This window comes from Poecilia reticulata, chromosome 7 (genome assembly GCF_904066995.2).
Source record: "Poecilia reticulata chromosome 7, P_reticulata-male-v2, whole genome shotgun sequence".
NCBI classification, from domain to species: domain Eukaryota; kingdom Metazoa; phylum Chordata; class Actinopteri; order Cyprinodontiformes; family Poeciliidae; genus Poecilia; species Poecilia reticulata.
This window is the reverse complement of record NC_088836.1, coordinates 21707013-21727181: the sequence shown is the minus strand read 5'-3', so window position 1 is coordinate 21727181 and position 20169 is coordinate 21707013. Positions and strand designations below refer to the sequence as shown.

Sequence of the window (20169 nt, the reverse complement as noted above, 5' to 3'; positions counted from 1 at the left end):
TTCTATCACCCTCGAACTTGTTCTACCTGTCTATTTATTTGAATGGTACATAAACACCAGAAGACACTCACTCATGAAAGCAAGGTGGCCTTGCTTTCATGGATTCGTCCTTTTTGCCAGATAAAGGTCTTGCAGAGAGAAAAATCGATGCAAAGATTAAAATCCTTGGATGCGTTATTGTCAGACAGCTTAGTCAAAGGGATCGCTGCCTCCTCAGCTGTGAGCAGGAAAAAAAATTCAGTTCAGTTTTCTTTATCTGCCAGGATATTACTGAGTATGTAAAGGAAACAGATTTTTTTTTTAACTCAATGAATGCTGTTCCTGTCACATTAACTGGCTGTTTTAGAACAAATAAAGTCCGAGATTAGTAAAATGTTGAGTGACTTGGCATGAGCTGGTAGGAGATTCTGTATTTACAAATATAGTGGTTTAAATGTAAAATTTTTAAATATGTAATGCGGTCCTTTATTAAACACAGGACGGCAGCAATTATTACTACTTTTAAAATGCAGCATTGACTTTTAATTAACCTTAAAGTAATGTTAAGTGTAATTATACAGTCAAAACTGTATAACACTAAACAATTTTTTTCTCATGGAAATTAAATCAGACAAATTTTGATAGTCCATTTAGCAAAATTTTTATTAGCTGAATGCTAAAATAATACATATTTTATTTTCTTATTACTTTGACATGCTGTGACATTACTAAACTTTTTGGGAAGCACAGATGATTATTACATTTTAGACATCTGATTGTCAGTGTTGGAGTGAATTAAAGTCTCAGCAAGCTTTACCTACATAAAGGAGAAATGAAAAAGATATGCTGACTTGCAATCAAATGTAGTTTTAGTAAATTCTTATTGACTTTGGTGCATTAAATAGTTGATACCAAGACTTTTGGCAGTTCTGGTGTGAAGTGTAATATGGAGAGTTGAAGCTTGCTTTGCATCAACACTAATGATGAATACATGAAGTAAAATGGGAGGTTTTATGTATCCAAACATTTTGCTTTTCTGACAAAAAGTATTTGCCTATTCACACATTTTGTTGTTAACATCAAATTAGGTTCATAGCTAAAAGTATCTTCACTAGGTACTTACTCTGTAGGAAGTATTTGAAACTGCTATTTATCATGAATGATATGTATATACCACCCTTTTATTTCTATTTTCACGTTTGGCAAAAACAGGATGGATACGTCTTCTTCCATGGCATCTTGATATTTATGAAAGAGCACATTGCTTTCAACTTAATGACAAGAAAATAGGAACAAAAGTAAAATATTGGTCATTTTAGTGCCAATATGTTGTGAAATTTCAATGAAATTATTCAAGGAAAAACCTGAAAATCTGCTCAAATCCGCTTTAGAGCAGGTTGGACACCTTGGATAAAGGATGCAGAAGACAGTACTAAATACAGACACATGATCTGTGGTGACGCTTTAGGAAAAGGGAGGAGAGTCTAATTTAATAACATACAGACTTTAATGATGTGGATTTGAACAAACTTTCATGCTTAGAGAAATTTTGCAATCACTCTGAAGTTAGAAATCAGTTCCATCTCAGTACCTAGAAGAGCCGTAACAGATTATATAAGAAGTATGAAAACACTGAAAACATACAACCATACAGGCTAATATACTCGTTTTGAAACGGAAATAAGTTAACTTAGTCTTCGTAAACGATGTTTTATCTTCGGCAGAAAAGCAGCGCCTGCATTACGTAAGGCAGATGTGTGGTGAGAAAGGAGGAAACAGAAGTGCCAGTGTAGCGGAAGTGGTACTGCCCTGAACGCTGAGCGAGACGGAGGACGGAGGCTGAATCGTCCAGAGAGTGAAAAAAACGACAAAAAAAGCAGGATTAAAAGTCACCAATTTTGTAAGTGTAATAACCTAGCGCGTCTGAATATCGCACGATAGCACTACCTTTTCATTGGTAATTCGGCGGGAGAAGAGCTGTTTTTCATCGTGTGCGGCTGGATCCTGTTGAGAAGCCATCATAACCGAGAGGCTAGGCTAGCTGCTAACCGACGGTCGGATTCCATGACACTTTGTTCTGACAGGCTCGGCAGCCTGGGCGGGCCGACTCTTACAGCTGGGGAAAATACGCTAAAACGTTCACGCAGCTCACCGAATTGCCACGATTTGTTCTCGTCTGGTTTAGCAGTTCCACAAGAAGAATCACTGCTGTCCCGTTCTTGTTTTAAATAATTTAACGTGGCCGTTGAAATTTTCTCCACTGGCCTAGCGAAAGGCAGCGGCAGCCAGGCGACGGTAGCTAGCCAACTGTTAGCTTCTCCATTCGCTTTGCGTTATCACGACAGATTAGCTCCCTGCGCGTTCTCTGGTCAATTAAGGACACACCCTTAAATGTAATCTTGTAGAAAACTTAAACCACTTCTGGCGTATTTGTCAAAATAGTGTTGATATTGGGCCATTAAATACGGCAGCCCGCTAGCGCTACTAGCAACCTCAGGGGAGGGCATTAAAGGCTGACCCGGGAAAGCTTCGGTTGGTTTTGTAGATTTGGGGATTAATTCGAAATATATTGATCCAATAAAACAGTCACAAGTGTTAAATGTAAGCACCTTACACCTGTGCATGTTGACGAGTGAGCAGACATCAGGTTAGGGATGTAAGAGAAGAGTCGAGATTGGGGAGCGCTACCAACGAGCTAACAGCTAAACCTTAGCTAGTGATGTGTATGGCTGACCCAGTTGCCAGGGGGCACAGTTCAAACTTATACATAATTTCTGTATAACATAATGATTTCTATCAAAGAGCTAGCAAACTGTGTTAATTTCAACAGAAAGTTATAATTTTTCCATAGGAATGTGAACTGTCCACTTTAAAATATGATTACCCATGTGTACTGTTCACATATCTAACTCTGGACATTGCCTCTTCTTTTTTTCCAGTCTAGAAAATGGATAAGAACGACCTGGTACAGAAGGCCAAGCTTGCTGAGCAGGCTGAGCGCTACGATGACATGGCTGCAGCCATGAAGTCAGTGACAGAGCAAGGCGCAGAGCTGTCGAATGAGGAGCGTAACCTTCTCTCTGTGGCCTACAAGAATGTGGTTGGGGCACGTCGTTCATCCTGGCGTGTAATTTCCAGCATCGAGCAGAAGACTGAGGGCAATGACAAAAAACAGCAGATGGCACGAGAATACCGGGAGAAGATAGAAGCTGAACTGCAAGAAATCTGCCATGATGTGCTTGTAAGTGTTTAATTGTGAGAACTGTGCCCTTTCTTGTATTCAAGGGGATGTTTCTAAACTGGTTATCTCATGTATTGTTTTCAGGGGCTACTGGACAACTTTCTCATTGCCAACGCATCTGCTGCTGAGAGCAAGGTGTTCTACCTGAAGATGAAAGGCGACTATTATAGATACCTTTCTGAGGTTGCATCTGGGGACTCTAAGAAGGGTAATTATATTACTTCAACATTGCTATGTGTAAGAATGTTTAACTTGACTTGAAAATAGGGATTGGAAAGATGATTAAAACACTCATGAAAATCCTGATTCTCAAAAGTCTTTTTCAATAAAACAATTGCAGTTTCTGTCAAACTGGAAATTTTCTTTTAATAAAATCTTTTCTGCTTAAAAATTCAGTCACTTTTTTACTTTGGTAATATTTCCTTAACAGAAATCAAAGGAAAACACAAAACATCTCATAACTTGAGTTGCATACTACATTGTCGTTCGAGACGTTTTATGTAAACTTTTTAAAGTATTGTGCTTAGACAGCATATTAGTTTCTTTGCTTATCTTTTGCTGCTTTCATGTCTACCTTAAAAGTTTGTGAAAAATCGACAATTTCTTTTTTTTTTTCTGCTAATACAGATACAGTGGACAACTCCCAGCAGGCGTACCAGCAAGCTTTTGACATTAGCAAGGGGGAGATGCAGCCAACACACCCCATTAGGCTTGGCCTGGCCCTCAACTTCTCAGTCTTCTATTATGAAATCCTCAACAACCCGGACAAGGCCTGTAGCCTGGCTAAGACGGTATGTGCCAAACCCTAATAACAATCTACTTCTAGTCTTTTATTTTATGTAAGACTATGGCAAACTGATTGACGATCAGTTTAAATTTAACAATTTGGAGATGGTATATAAATCAGAGGAATTTAGACCAACTATTGTCTTTGTGGAAGTTAAAGTTTTGTTTTTGTGGATTTTAAATTTTTTTTTTCCATCAGGCATTTGATGAAGCAATTGCTGAACTCGACACTTTGAACGAGGACTCTTACAAAGACAGCACCCTGATCATGCAACTACTAAGGGACAACCTGACTGTGAGTTCCATGTTTGGGATATCCTGTGTGATCTTGATGTCTTTCCCAACAAATATTACTCTAACTTTTCTCTTCCTTTCTTTCTCCAGCTGTGGACATCAGAAAACCAGGCAGATGAGGGAGAAACCGGAGACGGGGAAAACTAATGGAATTGCACTGTTAATCCACCTACACTCTTATCTTAAACACAGACAGCTTATATACATCCCCCCCTCCACTCCATCAGCCCCTCCCACTTCTGTATGACAAGCAGCCTGAATTGCTCCTGACCAACTAGTTTACCCCTCTCAGTTCACTGTGAGGTGACAGGGTAATTTTCAGTTGTTAGCAGATTCAGTCACTTTGTGGAAACATGTTGTATTGATTAGTGAGTCCATGTTGCTGTTGTTTTTGTCAGCTTCGTGTGTAGGTCTGTATGTAGTGAGCGTGAAAGTGCGAGCGAGTGTGAAATGATTGCGCGCGCGTGTGTGTTTCTGGGGGGGGAGGGGGGTGTTGTGAATTCGAATCGTCCTTCCAACTTCCTTTGTCCCAGCTAGTTTGGTGTGCATTTTTCATCCCTTTTTTTGTTACTTTTCTTATTTGTGATTCCTCATGATATTTACAGGTTTTATTGTATGGTAATTAAACTGGCAGTTGATTTCCACCAAACACTGTGATGGTAGGCTTTCCATTTGCTTCACAACCGTCAAAAATAGTTTTTTCTTTTTTTTTCCTTTTTTTGTTTTTGTTCCAGACACGTACGATCCTGTATTCAGTTAACTGCAATTCTGCTGTGGGCTCATACAGAAAGGAGGCAGGCTGTATTGTGACACTGACATCTTGGTGTAATATTCCTTGATCATGTTCACAAATTCAGTTTTCAAGTTCTAAGGGACCCCGTAAATTGTCATGATAGGTTTGTTCAGACATAAGACATTCCACATTATTAGGCATCTTGAAAACAGCAGTGCTCCTTATTGTTTTTTGAACTTAAGTATAGATTGTCATTGTAGTTTTCTCACTGTTCTGGTGCTGCTTGATCTCAGTACAATGAAAATTGTATGCGTAAATGTGGTTCCATGTATTTTGCAAGATTGACTATCATCTGTATGTAAAACCTAAAGTAACCTTTTATTGATGTTAATTGAAAATGTCTTGCCACACTGTATCAACCCTGCTTGCAAAATATTCCTCTTAAAGCGGTTGTTTTCTCCAAAAAAGCTTTTGTGCCTGGCTTTCTCTTGCAGCCTCCTGCATTTTTTTTCCTTTTAAGGTAGCAGCATCTGCTTGTTTAAAATCTCATAGAACGAGTTAGACCACAAAAATATAAACCCTGACCTCAGTTTTTACCCAGGTGAATCTCTCGGCTGTTAAAGATAGCTGGTGGGAATAATTGCCTCTAAAAATCAGGTTTTAGAAGGTGAAAAGAAGCTCAGTGTCACAATACCATGTATCACCACTACATTCCACATTACTGTAGTTGAAGACACCATTCCACGTTATAGCTGGCGGTCTGTTTACTCTGACAATGCTCCAATAAATTGAAATCTTTTGTTGGGGGGAAAAAAAATTAAAAAAAAATTATGTCAGTTCATTATTTTGCTTGATGAAAATGCAGTTAGTGAATGTGGAACGAAGCCTGTCTGTATATCAGGTATTTACTTGCTTTGTTTTTACTGACAAGTCTTATGGCTAAAATTTGCTTCTGTAACAGTCTATTACCCAGTGCACACACGTGGTTGTGAAAATTTAGAATAGCTATTAAAAAAGCAGTGATGAAATGGAGATAAACAATGGTTGGTGTAATTCTAGCTTTGTGTTTATGTATCTTAAAACCATTCTAGTTTCACTATACATGTAAGAAATAGGAAAGTGTCAAAGACCATTCAGTGAAATAAAGTTTCGTTTAAGATAAGAGGCAAATTACGTCTTTATTTCTGTTCACAAAGTCCTGTTAACTTTTTAAATGTATCAAACGTGGCTTTAAATGTATGGACTCATTCAACTGCATGTATTTTTGTTACTAAGCTAAGATCTAGTTTTTATCGCGGAATGTGACGTCCTTTCTGTCAGTGCCTTCTCACGTCTTAATTGAAATTCCATTGCGCGGAGCAAGCGTGCAGGTGCTCGGAGATGCTAATTAAATCAAAACAAGCTGAGGTTCACGTGGAAAGTGTTCACAAACTGCTGCGCTGAATAAAAAGACATCCTCGCTTTAAATGTAAGTTTATCTGGTTTGAAACGTTAAGCTGTATTTATTTGTAGAACTTAGCAAGTTTCTTTCAGTGCGTGATGCGCACGCGGGGTTACGAAATTTAGCTAACGACTGTTTTAGCTTAATGTTTTTTCTATGATAAATTTGTTGCTTGTACCGTTAGCCACATCATTAAACTTTTAAATGTCTTTGCTTCCCCGCTTTTATGTTAAGAGAATAGTTTTATCTAAACATTTAAGCTGGAAATCTTCTTTCAACTGTTTAACTACTACCGAGTATCAGGTTTAGCAAACGCTCTACGTTTTAATGTGAAATCCTAATTTTAACAAAACTTTTCTATTTGAGTGGAAAAATTTTCCATTCAACAAATCTTTGTGGATTCTCTTTAGATTTAGTTTATACCGAGGTGTCTACATAAGTGATAATATAGTCAAGTTAATTTGTTCCAGCAATTCAGTAAAAAAGTTTATATTACTGTTTTAAGCCTCCACTTAACACAGAAACATAGTTTTATTTTGACTAAGGCTCACAATAAAAACTTTATATTTAGGAATCGTATATAAGCCAAACTAAACAAGGGATTTCAATACCGAAATGTTGGCCCTTGTGTCTGTGCTGCTATATGCACTGAATATCTGGTCCTGCATGAATTACTACATCAATGCAGCAGAATGGATTCAGGAGGAGATCGGTCCCTGCAGGTTCACCGATTGCAGTTTTCTGGTCGATTATTGATCTTTAAGAAGCCTGACTGTCAATTCCGAAATTTTTAGTGTCTGAAATGTTGCTAAATATAGCAAGAAATTCACTGAGCTGACAACGGTGGGGTGACCATTGTCAACTACAAGCGTGCAGACATGAACTGGTGAGTAGGTCTGTCAGTCAAACCTCTCTCACAGCAGAGCAAAAAAAGGACAGTGGTTGATAAGATCGCTTCACATGCATCTGCCGATCACCGATCAACGAAAATGTGGGCCAATTTACTGGTGCACCCCTAGAATGAACACATGGTTGATATGAAATATCCACTACTAGATGAAAAACAATTTGTATTCTGAATTGGCAGAATATTTGTCTTAATCCATAAAAATATGATGCTATTCAAGGCATGTTCTTGTAGTTGCTGCTATATCTGACATGTTTTCAGTGGATGGTATGGTCAGAAATGTGTCTCATTGTTTTAAAATATGTATTGGTTACATATTTTTAAAATGTAGCAAGTTAAAACATCTACACATTGTGGTAATATAAGTTTTAGAAATATCTCGTTCATTAAACAAAAAACAATTAAGTAAACTATGGGTTATTGGGTAAGACCATTTTGCTTATTAATCAACTACAGTGATATGTTTAATAAACCTGGTATTGGTGAGTTTGACAGTGTGTGCATATGCCACGTCTAGCATCTCCATAAAGGTAATCTATGGAAAGTATGAGGTGATGCAAGACCTCGTGGTAGACATCTTTGCTGAGTTTGGACTTTAGAAAAAGCAGTGGCTTCACACAAGCAGCCACTGTTGCTCCATAAACCAGTGTCATGTTTAAAGTCTTCACACAGACTTTAAACTAAACATGGTTGTTTAAAGTTTCCACTGAGTGTGGAAACTTTTTAAACTAGAAAAGTTTAAAACTTGGGTTCTGTGCTTCTTTGCTCTTCCTCTAGACTCCTGGGCCTTAACTTCCAAGTGCAATGCAAAACTTATTTTTATCTCAAAAGCAGACTTTAGACAACCGAGCAACATTCGCATCCTTTTTCCCCCTTTGACATCTTGAGATTTAGGAGTGGCTTAATATAAGAAATGCAACAATTGTTCCCCATGTCCTAAACACATCTGTGAGTTGTTCCTCCTGAAGCACCAACTAATCAAGGTGCTTCACCATTGAATCTCTACTTAAAAAGTTAAATAAGGTTTTCTTCATATTCCTGTCAAGGCTGCAGCCCTTCCTTAATGGCCCAAATTAGCAGAAATAAATACGTGAAATGTAATGATGAATGCATCTTCAGTGTAAGCATCTCTTATTGTTTCAAATTACCAAAATTAACATTTTTGGAGACGCTCCAGCTTGAGGTCCACCTGTACTTATTTTAGGATTGAAATATTTGTCTTCCAAGCGAAACAAAACTCTGTTTTTATAATTTAATTAGATGAAATTAGTTTTCCTTTTGCTAAGATAATCTCTATGTGGAAGCACTCAAATGTTTGGACAAACCTAATTTAGAGATAACAGGTGTGAAAATGTCACTGAGTGTAAGATTACAAAATGCTGAAGTAGGAGTAAAACATGCGATAGTTTCCCTAAAGTAAACTAGCAATGCATTCTACACTCCATAACCCCCTATTGTTTTTTCATCCAGCTGGTTCGCAACATGAACAGCAGTGGTCCAGCGTATCCTCTGGCCTCTTTGTATGTCGGGGACCTGCACCCCGATGTTACAGAAGCCATGCTGTATCAGAAATTTTCTCCTGCTGGACCCATCATGTCGATCCGCGTGTGCCGGGACATCATCACCCGCAGATCCCTAGGATACGCCTACATAAACTTCCAGCAGCCAGCAGACGGTACACCCACATTTATGGTTGCAAAACAGTGGCACAATTAAATATTTTGGCAAAGTGATGGCAAGCTGTGCGTTGCTAAAATGAATGAACTGTCCCCTGATATTTTTTTTTTTTTTATTGCCGTTTCTGTATTTTGAGATTTACCTGCTTAAGCTATTTATAGCCTAATTCCTTCATCAGCATATCATCAGTTCTGCATAGGCATGGTAATGAGCCATTCATTTAAGAAATGATGCATCTAAAAGTTGTAGTGTGATGGACTTGCTAATCCATATCTACAGAAATGTGAATAAACACGGCTGGATGTTGATTCAAAATCCCCTGCATGTATAATAACTTAAAGAAAATATTAATCAGAAATCTTGTTTTTATGCTTTAATACATGGAGGCCCTTAATTATTTTAAGCTGAGCAAAGACGGACTGTAGATTAGAAAACCTTTGCTAGATGGTGCACTATTGCATTTTATGTGTAGTTGTGGCTTATTTTTGATACTACTTCCTTCGTGTTTTAATTTTTTAAAATTATTTTAGCGGAGTGTGCCTTAGATACGATGAACTATGACGTCATTAAGGGTCGACCCATTCGGATAATGTGGTCTCAGCGTGATCCAGGTCTCAGGAAGTCCGGTGTGGGAAACATCTTTATCAAGAACATGGATGAGTCCATTGACAACAAGGCACTGTATGATACCTTCTCTGCCTTTGGCAATATTTTATCCTGCAAGGTAGGCCTTTTTTTTTTTTTTCTTTGTCTTTGAAGATTGTTGTATAAATTTTCTTTTGTTGGCATGACTCAACATATCTGGATTTTTGTAGGTTGTCTGTGATGAGAAGGGATCAAAAGGCTATGGCTTTGTTCACTTTGAGACTCAAGAGGCTGCAAATCGGGCCATTGAAACAATGAATGGGATGCTTCTGAATGACAGGAAAGTGTGAGTAAACTTTCACTGAAACTGCTTTTGCAAATAAGTCCATCTGAAGGCTATAGACTCACTTGTTGCACTGGTGGCACCTAACTTTCTTTTTCAGTGAGCTGCACCACAACAATACTGAAGTGCACCTAAGTTCTCACAGTTTCTGTCCTCTTTCTAGTGGTACTGCTTCAGGAAGGATTGTCTTGAGTGCCTTCAAGATGCTGTTACCAGCCAGGCTGGTTGTTATGCATCATTTTGGCAGTCTTTTTTTGTGTGCGTGTCTGAGGCCCACAAGCTGGGCTATACAGAGTTGTCAAAATGTTCACATTGTGACCTAAAAAGGCCACAATGTGTACCTTTTGTGGTCTAAAGAAGATGCATAGCGCTACTAACGCCAGAGCAATGCTCTATCGTTGGGTGCTTTTCCCTTGTAGTCAATACAATATGTATTTCAATACCATCCATGGTGCATTAAAGAAATATAAGCTGTAGAAATGGAGTAGTTGGGATTCTATTCACTTCTCATCCATAATTCACTTAGTGAAAATCTGTCATTAGATGATGTTGATGGTTAGGACTTAGGGGTGGGCAATTCTGGTCCTCAAGGGCCGGTGTCCTGCAACTCTTGGATGTCTCCCTGGTCCAACACACTTGAATCCAACAGCTGAATCACCTCTTAAGTGCAGTCAAGTTCTCAAGAGTCCTGCTAACGACCTCATTCTTTGACTCAGGTGTGTTGAAGTAGAGATGCATCTAAAAGTTGTAGGAGACCCTCCCTCGAGGCCTGGGTTAGGTTGAATTAATATGCATAGAGATGAGGTCCAAACTCGCTCCAAATTCACATGTGGCTGGAGAGACAAATGATCACTTTACTTTATGAGTGGAAAGTGTCATATCTAAGGGAAGTTTTGATTGTTGATGTTCTACCTTGAATGAGAGCATGAAAGACAGTTTAACAGAAATGCAAAAAGTTAGGCGCACCAGTGCAATCAAGGAGAAAAAAGTGATTGTTCTCCAAAGACTTTGTCATATGTGTGACTAGGCCCTTTGTCTAAACCTGAGGCCAGGCAAAGAAGTGAGCAGATTTTAATTGTGCTGGTTTTTTTTAAGAGAGAATTTTTGCAGATGATTTCTCCATGTGTCTTTTTGTTGTTGTTGTTTGCTCAGTCAAAAGATGGGTAAAAAGGAATCTGGTATTGTCAACCCAAAGGACCGTTTCCTGTGGGAAAAATGTCAGTTCTCCCAGCTTAGGTCAGCAAATAGGTAGGATCTTTGTCTAGGTTTGTTGTTCATGTTTGTATTTTAATTAGTCATGAAGGTAAAACTGATGCACAAACTATTTGAAAACTTTAATTAAACCATATTAATTCTGAAGCTGAAGTATTAAGTATTGTAGTGTATTGTGTATTGCAAATATATTGTTTTACATTTTGCCATTACAACCAAAATCCGTGTATTTTATTGGGATTTTATCTGAGACCTAAACACAAAGTAGAGGGTAACTAAGAGGTGGAAGGAAAGTGATGAATACTTTTTAAAACTCTTCTAAATTAAAATCTACTCTCTTCAGTAAATGTAGTGTTCAAACACCTTGTGCTGTAATTACCACTAGTGATGAGTCGGACTGCAAGACAGGGATGTCCAAAGTGCGGTTCTGTATGGCCCTGATCAGTGTTCACAAATGGCACAAAATAAGTCTGCCAAGGTGATTGATGCAGACGTTTTTAAAAATATTTATTTGCATGATTTTTAGACAAATCATAAAATAGATTTTTTTTTTAGCTATAGCAGATTGTATTTTTTTCATTAACCTTTCTTTTTTTCTTTCACTTTAATTTAATAATAAATTCTATCACAAGCAATCGGCAGATTTCTGCGTCATGAAAGCATTTTAAGCCTAGCAATTGTAGCGCACATGACAAGGCATCGCACTTGCACTAGATTTTATTTAGGGGTATTGAAGATGCCTGAATACAAGTAATGGCACTTTTTAACCATTCATTATTTTTCTTCCACTTCGCAATTATGCATTGTTGATTTGTCACCTAAAAATAATATAATAAAGTATGCTGAAGTTTGTGGGAAAAGTATGGAAATTGGGTGTCCAGAAATCATGCCTAATTTTAAGATTTAAAAAGCTAAAAAACAAAATAAAAAAAATAAAATAAATCATTGACAGTTTTATTTCTTCAAGTTTTTATAAACAAAGTTGTCAAAAAAGTTATTAAACAATCTGTATTTAATGTAAATAATTCAATCCACATTTTAAAATCTTTGTAATATGTTTTGAATTGAATCTAATACAAGTTGGTCCAGACACCACAAAATGTCAATACTGAACCATAATCCAACCTCAGCATGATTAAAAATGTTGTTCATGTATATCTGACATATTTTTGCCTTTAATTTGTTGTCGTCTGGTTGGGTTTCTTGGCTTTGTCTCCAGGTTTGTTGGCCACTTCAAGTCTCGCAAGGAAAGGGAAGTTGAGTTTGGCTCCAAAGCTATGAAGTTTACCAATGTCTACATCAAGAACTTTGGAGAGGACTTCACTGACGAGAAACTGAAGGAGGTTTTTTCTGCATTTGGTAAGGAAATTCACATTCTTCTTGATGACTGGATCTGCCAGAGCATGTGTTTTATTATTGGTACATCTTTAACCCATTTGCCTTCAGGGAGGACCCTCAGTGTGCGAGTGATGAAGGACGAGAAGGGACAATCAAGAGGGTTTGGGTTTGTCAACTATGCTCACCATGATGATGCTCAGAAGGTAGAAAATGCCAGTTGGCTTTGTTTTATGAGACTGACTATAAACCAGTTGTTTTTTAAACAATGTACTATGGCTATTGGTATGAGTATCGTTAATAATTTTGATGTCCAAATGAAATAATGACTTTGATTTGAACTTTCATATAGCCTTATCTTAAAAGGTAGTTTTCTGGGAACCAGGACTATTACCAGGGTAGAAATTACCCCAGAAGGCAGCCCTGGTGAGGACACAGCTCTATTTATATGGACACTGAACCATATGTGAAATTTTGTGATGATAGGATAACTAACATCTCTTAGTAGATCAATTTTCCCAGCATTTTCTTCAGTTGTCTCAATTTAAATTTCCCTGTGTTTAAGTTTGGCACATATAAACCCAGTCACTCATATTGAACAGTTTATACTTGAATAAAATCATCTAACCTTTGTGGAGGTATTAGTTAAATGTATTAAATTAAATACTGACACTATCTGTGGTTACTAAAGGATTAACAATTAGGTCAAAGTCCTTTTCTTTTGTCACGGCTTCAGAACCTAGATGTGCAGTTTACCAAAGCAGAAAATCGGCAGAAAGTCTAAAGAATATTGGTGTGGGAATGAATGGACAGTAGATGTTAACAGTCACTATAATCTGCTTTTTACTGTTGGATGCTGAAACAAGGAGGTAACAAAATGAAAGTACAGGATTTATGTGGGGTATCTAAAGAAGGTAAAGTCCAACTTTGAAAATCACAATTCAGGCTTTAAAAACTCTTAAAATTACAGAATTATTTTGCTAGTCTTAAATGATTTTAAATGCCTTAAATTTTTCCTCTTGTGTAATGAAATCTCCATCCCTTCTGATGAGATGAGCAGAGAGATGCAAGACTATAAGTTAAAGATGCCAGGAGCATATACAATCAGTGGTGAGAGTAACACTTTGTGCTGTCCACTTGAGCTGCCTTTTTGTTGTAGTGCTTCTAAATGGGTTGCTAGAAATGTTGATGTTTCATGGAGCCAGGTTTTAATTCACCATCATTCGTTATTCATGTTACAATTTTTCTGTGCTATGCCCTCTGCTTTTCTGTCATCACATCTTTGCCTTCGTAGCGAAGATGTAATGACAAGTTATGATCGAGAAGTTGCTGCTACTCTGCCAGAACAGCTGAATGAGTGGTATTTAGGTGAAACTTAAGGAGCTTGTTCAGTGTTTATATTTCAAAATGGAACAACATGAAGCGCATCTAGCATCCCACACCGGACTCCATTTGGACCGTTTCACTTTCCTGTTCTGGGATTCCTCCGTTGTCTTTATTTTTGCATCAACTGGCTCCCTTAAGGATGACCACTGGCACCCTCTCCTGGATGCTGGCCACACTCACTGGAGGGTTTAAGTGAATGTTGATAATCGATTGGAACTCATTTTAATCTAATAAACCATTAATCAACAATTAAGTCAATTGTTTGCTCCTTCTGCTTTTTTCCCAGGCTGTGGATGAAATGAATGGAAAGGAGCTTAATGGGAAGACCATCTACGTAGGTCGTGCTCAGAAGCGTTTGGAGCGCCAGGGGGAGCTGAAGCGCAAGTTTGACCAGATGAAACAGGATCGCATCCAACGCTATCAGGTGTGGCTGTGTTTGACCCCAGATTACCAGAAGTGTAGATTTAATCAAATTTGACACTTCAAAAATGTTTTGAAGTGTCTTTCAGGAGAATGTTGCTTTTATAACATTCTCTTGAAAGACTAACTTTCTACGTTAAGGTTTCAGGGTTTGATCATAACTGAATTCCCCAGACATGTTTAATGAATCTCTAAATGTGAATGACAGAAGGAACACATAATAATTTGATGCTCTTTTTCATGGTTTAGGGGGTGAATCTGTATGTGAAGAACTTGGATGATGGCATAAATGATGAAAGACTCCGGAAGGAATTTTCTCCTTATGGTACAATCACAAGTGCAAAGGTAATATTTCTGCAAAATCCAGCCAAAGATGACTATAAAGATTATACACATATATATTGACAGTTTAGTGCATTGACCATTAATCTTTTTTAACCTATTCTCTCTCATTTACTGCAGGTGATGACTGAAGGTGGCCAAAGCAAGGGCTTTGGCTTCGTCTGCTTCTCGTCTCCAGAGGAAGCAACCAAAGCAGTGACTGAAATGAACGGGAGAATTGTTGCGACCAAGCCGCTGTATGTTGCGCTGGCGCAGAGGAGGGAGGAGCGTAAAGCTATTCTAACTAACAAGTACATGCAGAGACTGGCTACCCTGAGGACCATGAGCAACCCCATCATCGACTCGTTCCCCCAGTCGGGATACTACATGACTGTACCACAAGTATGAATATTTGGACTATTAAGAGGAGAATTATGAACATGATTATTTGTCTATCAATCATCTGCCCTGTAGAATTTGTCAAGCAAAAAAAAAAACTTCTTTGGTGGTGTAACTTCCTTTGCTGGCTTAAAAACAGCAAATTTGCATAAATCTTTTTATAAACTTTGACTTTCTTCCCTGAAAACTATCCATCTAAACTGTTTTTCCTATTTAATCCTGTTCATAGTCTCAGGGATTTGAAATAATCCAGTGGCCTTATGTACTTTCCATTCAGTCAAAACAACCCTTATCTTGCAGCCTCCCACTCGCTCTTTCTACAACCACAGTGCTGTCAGCAACCTGAGACCAGTCCCTCGTTGGATGGGGCAGCCGCCCAGAGCCCAGGGTGAATTTCTTCAATTTTTTATTTAAAGGAAACATGTTTTTTTTTGCTTTTTTTTTTCTCCTTTGATTAAAGGTAAATAAGTGTTCATTCATCCAGGACCTTACTCAGCCCAGTATATAGGGAGTCCTCTTCCTCGGCGTGGTTCACCAACCATCACTACAGTCCGACAGGCTTCCACTCAGGCTCCACGCATCATAACCTCCTCACAAAAGACGAGTACCTAAACTATAACAGTTTTTTCTAGATGATTTAATTGAAGTCTTACTGTTTGACGTGTTGGAGCTCTTCCTTCAGATAACATAGGGACTCAGACTGGAGGAGTGCCCAGAGGAAATCAGTACAAGTATTCGTCTGGAGTGAGGAACCCTCTGCATGTCGTTACGGTTCCTGTTCCCATGACGAGACAACAGGTAGAGCTGCTGGGCCTCCATTATGTGACTTATAAACTGGATTGAGAAATAAACGTAAATATTTTAGGAGACGGTGTGAAAACTTTGTTGGTAGTCCACTAATATAAAAGAAGAAAAAACGAAAAACGCCACAGTTTTGCAATTGTGGTGTTTCAATTTATGGAGCCAGTCGGATGCATTTTAAACAATGGCAACAATGTTCAAACTCTTCAAACCGGAGTTTTGATGCACTTCAAAATGATATGCATAAAAAATAAAAAATATTGTCATCGTTTCCCCCTAAAAGATGTCAGTGGGTTTTTAAGTTGATCTGTGCAAGTGTGACATTATTTGTGTTGTCTTGTTTACATCAAAGCATTAGGGTGTGTATGTGGGAACATTACAAGCTTTTTATTTGTGATTAGAAAAAATAAAACGATAATGAATGTGGCAACCACTTACATTCTCAGGTTGCTTCTGCGCCTGTGGCTGAACCAGCAGTTCACATTCCAGGCCCGGAGCCCCTCACCGCTTCAATGCTGGCTGCAGCTCCACTTATGGATCAGAAACAACTCCTTGGTCTGCCTTCTCTCAGTTTATCCTTTCCCATTATCAAGTTGTCTGTTTGTATTTGTTTCTATACCTCCATCTCTTTGCTGTGACACACAGGGGAACGACTGTATCCACTAATTCACGCCCTTCACCCAAACCTGGCAGGAAAAATCACAGGGATGCTGCTAGAGATTGACAATTCAGAGCTGCTGCACATGCTGGAGTCACCGGAGTCCCTGAACTCTAAGGCACATACATTTTTCGTTCAGTCCCTTCAGATTTTACACATCTTTATTAGGACAGACTGTCACCATAGACTGCGTAATACATACCTCCACAAAAATCTATTAAGGATCAACTACTGTTGATCCCTAAGTTGCATAAATAACACCTGCAGTAATTTTTGTGCAGGATGAGATTAAGGCAAAATATAGTGAAATATTTTTTATTTGCCCATTTTTCTCTTTTTTTGGTGAATTGAATGTTTATTCTCAATGAGAATTGGATGCATAGTTGTTGTTTTTTTCTACTTTTTTTTGTCCTTAACTTGTGAGTGTCCAGCTCTAGTCCTCCAGGGGTCCAGCACATGATTTAAATGTCCATCTACCTCCTGAGCATATCAATGTTCACACTGCAAATGTAGTCCAAATCTGATTGTTTTTCTTTCCCTTTTTTGAAGTAGAGTGACCAGATTACACTTGTTGAAATAAGTGCAACGCTCAGATCTGGCCCATATCTGATTTGTTTTCAGATTTGAGCCACTTCTGTATGTAGTCCTTTACCCGACTTGTATTCAGTCGTTTTGAATGTGATTTCAGTTGGACCTACCAAAGTGGTTTTGATGTGACTTTGATGCCACTTTCCATTGTCGTTTCCCAATACTGTGCACCAGCAGGAGGTGTTAGTAGTGAGCAAGATGGACAACAGTTCACTCTTTTTCAATCTGTGTTGGACACTTTAGAAATGTAAATACACATTTCCTTCATGTTTTCCACACCAATGAGTACATTGCAAGATCGTTCTTTTGTGCATGCCGGTCAGTTTGAAATCGAACAGTTCACACTGAATTCAGATGTAGGCAAGATTTTAAAAGTAATGTGAAAGACCATGCAAAAAAAAACAACGGATTTGAGCATCAAGATCTGCAGTGTGAATGTAGCTGTAATGTTCTACCAAGGCCTGCTAATGAACCATCATGTGATTCAGGTGTATTAAGCAGGGAAAGAACCAAAGCATGTAGGGTACCGACCACAGAGGACACTACTGAAACCTAACTCTTGTTAAACCAGAGGAATCTGGGAGTTAAGATGTTCTTTTCATCTCTGTCCTGTTTTTCTTTCAGGTGGAAGAGGCAATCGCTGTCTTGCAGGCTCACAAGGCAAAAGAGTGTTCTCCAAAAAAGTGAAATGATTTAAGGTCAGCTTTAAGTCATTTAACTGCATTTGCAGCATTTTGTTCATAGCAAAATGGGTTGCAGCATTTTTGTTTTTTGCTGTAGTGAGGTATATTTGTTAGACTGTTTAATCTTTTTAGTGCTAGTGCTTCAGTCATTAACAATTCAAGCTATAAAAAGCAGTACAGGTTTAATTAATGGTGTTAAATCAGGTGGGTAATTTAAAAAAAATATTTAACACTTTTTGATCTTTAGAGTGAACCTACATATCTTGAGGCTGCTGTTGCACCTGGATTGTCCCACAGTTTTATTGTCTGTGGGACAATAAAGACTATTTCTGTTCTATTTGAGAAGGGTTCGGTGAATGCGCATATGAAACTGGGGGGTTGGATACCTCAAAAAAGGTTGACCACTGCTCTAGATGAATAGTTGGACACAATATTTCTGAGTAAATGTCAAACTAATTGCCTTTTATTTTTTGGAAAGATTATTCACCAGCTCACAGCTAAAAATTGGCATGAATAAATAGCTTATTCATGCCATACCAGGTAGATGAGCACAAAGACCTAATTATGTGTGTTTTGTTTTTCCCAGGTGTGAACATTGTTCTAGAGGAGAAAAAGGTTCTATATCAATTTTGGGGGAAAAAGAGCAAAGAATAAAACTCTTGACATGTTTAGAATGATAGTGAAATGTTTCTGAAATTCAAGCTATTTTGTTGTTGCAGTGACTTTTGTTAGAAGTTAAAGTTTTCAGAATATGCATTAAATTTGTGTCGTGTCATTTATTAAAATCAAAAGTAAATACTTCTATACCATTTCATCCCCTGGTTTACATTTAATTTACATAAATTGACCAGAGTTCAGAGCTGGTCAAAAGTGTGAGAATATTAAGATGTCTTTATTGCTTCATCTACAAGTGCATCGCAGTAAACTGAAAAATCACCAAAAGGTTATTCAGTAATTCAGTTCAAATGGTCAAACTTGTATAGTTTTATTAGGTGTTGATAATAAGTGTTGTAAGATAATGGCTAATAACCACTTTTGTCCCCCCCCGCCCCCCAATTCATTGTCAGCATGTACTGTATATAGTGTATGTACTTACTAGGTCAGGGTTTACTTCACATCAATGGGGACAAACTGCTTGTGGCTCTGAAATGAATAACAAAGCCCAGGTGTCTTCATAGCCTTAATCTGATTACATTGGTCCGTTTTCTCATCCTGTTGACAGACTTTTGTCTCGGGGTCTAGGTTTGGTAGTTTACATCAAATCAAGTGCCATAGTTGTTAAATTAGGTACTCTCGGCAGTACGGGCAGGTGCCAAGTCCAGCTGGAAAATGAAATCGGGATCATTTCAAGGTTTATCACCAGAGAAAATCATGAAGTACTTTAAAAACAAACCTGGTGGACAGCTGTCCTCATGTTGGACAGGACAAAACAGTGGACCAGCAGATGCCATGACTCCCTGAATCATGTCTGGCTGTAGAAATTAAGGATCTTGATTTCTATATGAAATCTGAAAAGAGGACTCCGAATGAAGTGCAACAATCCACACCCTCTAGCCATCTTACCTGACGGCACCAGGTAAGATTTGAGGCCGTCTCCAGTCTTGGATAAATATGTGGCAACTCTCATAAAACCTGACTGGACTTTGCTTAAAAATTGCAAAGGTGACACTTCTCTTTTACCAACAGCCTTCCATTTATGGAGTCCGTTTCTTGATCTGTAACTTCAGTGGAGGCAGTTCAAAGAGCTGTACCGTTTTCATTTACTGTAAGAATAGTGAGGAAGGAGACTTTATTTTGAATATCTGTAGTGGCTAGCCACGGAGTACTTGGATGCAAGTGATTGAGCGTTGGCCTGCATAAAATGAATCTTTAAAAGATGACTCCTTCCTGTAGCACCGTTTTAAGATCAATTGTGGTTATGGAATATGACAGAACTGGAAGATAAGAATCTAGCATGAAGCTACCAGAAATTAATTATTTGCATCTCAAGTTTATTACGATCCTGCTGCAACAATGTTAAGAATTTAAAGAGTGCTTGGCTATTTTCAGTGTTATTTTTTGGCCATGTTAAGTTGCCTAATAATTCTGCACACCTTGGTGTTGATCTCATTAGGCCACATCCTCCCTCTTGGCACATCACCTGTTATGTTTGAATCCAATAAGTATAGCTTGGGTTTAGAAACTGCCTAAAAATATGGTCAAACTTGATAATTATGTGCTGTGATTTACAATATTAGTGTAATTTAAGTGTTTTACACACATACACCATGCAATTAGTATATCAGCAATACATTTGTGAACATTTTATCTATAGGTAAATTTCAAACGTTTGCTAATTCACTTACCATGGAAAAAATGTGAGTTCCTGGTGTCCTCGGTA

At 38.1% G+C, this 20169-nt stretch overlaps 2 protein-coding genes across 3 annotated transcripts; both read left to right on the top strand.

Annotated features, from left to right (window-relative positions):
* The first annotated feature begins 1720 nt into the window (after positions 1-1720).
* On the top strand, positions 1721-6195 carry LOC103467546 (14-3-3 protein beta/alpha-1-like). The gene is made up of 6 exons (XM_008414024.3): positions 1721-1879; positions 2919-3220; positions 3305-3428; positions 3848-4011; positions 4206-4301; positions 4391-6195. Exons 2-6 carry the CDS (start codon positions 2927-2929, stop codon positions 4445-4447), a joined length of 735 nt encoding a protein of 244 aa, XP_008412246.1. The 5' UTR covers positions 1721-1879; positions 2919-2926; the 3' UTR covers positions 4448-6195.
* A 143-nt stretch (positions 6196-6338) lies between these two features.
* Positions 6339-18550, top strand: pabpc1l (poly(A) binding protein, cytoplasmic 1-like). 2 transcript variants are annotated; one of them, XM_081609097.1, is made up of 17 exons: positions 6339-6501; positions 8852-9056; positions 9589-9782; positions 9874-9989; positions 11139-11234; positions 12418-12557; positions 12645-12739; positions 14206-14343; positions 14589-14684; positions 14802-15062; positions 15360-15447; positions 15544-15663; positions 15742-15857; positions 16307-16415; positions 16506-16636; positions 17731-17804; positions 18376-18550. In XM_081609097.1, the coding sequence occupies exons 2-16, from the start codon at positions 8864-8866 to the stop codon at positions 17791-17793; spliced, it is 1956 nt and encodes a 651-aa protein (XP_081465223.1). In that variant the 5' UTR covers positions 6339-6501; positions 8852-8863; the 3' UTR covers positions 17794-17804; positions 18376-18550. The 2 variants fall into 2 exon arrangements, with proteins under 2 accessions (XP_081465223.1, XP_081465224.1); XM_081609098.1 differs by lacking the exon at positions 11139-11234.
* Positions 18551-20169: the final 1619 nt, after the last annotated feature.

Excerpts from the sequence above, each read along its gene's own strand:
- LOC103467546 (XM_008414024.3), top strand. The coding sequence starts at position 2,927 with ATGGATAAGAACGACCTGGTACAGAAGGCCAAGCTTGCTGAGCAGGCT. Across the intron at positions 3,221-3,304 it reads AAATCTGCCATGATGTGCTT|GGGCTACTGGACAACTTTCT; the intron begins GTAAGTGTTTAA and ends TATTGTTTTCAG. Across the intron at positions 4,302-4,390 it reads TACTAAGGGACAACCTGACT|CTGTGGACATCAGAAAACCA; the intron begins GTGAGTTCCATG and ends TTCTTTCTCCAG.
- pabpc1l (XM_081609097.1), top strand. The coding sequence starts at position 8,864 with ATGAACAGCAGTGGTCCAGCGTATCCTCTGGCCTCTTTGTATGTCGGG. Across the intron at positions 9,783-9,873 it reads GCAATATTTTATCCTGCAAG|GTTGTCTGTGATGAGAAGGG; the intron begins GTAGGCCTTTTT and ends GGATTTTTGTAG. Across the intron at positions 11,235-12,417 it reads CAGCTTAGGTCAGCAAATAG|GTTTGTTGGCCACTTCAAGT; the intron begins GTAGGATCTTTG and ends CTTTGTCTCCAG.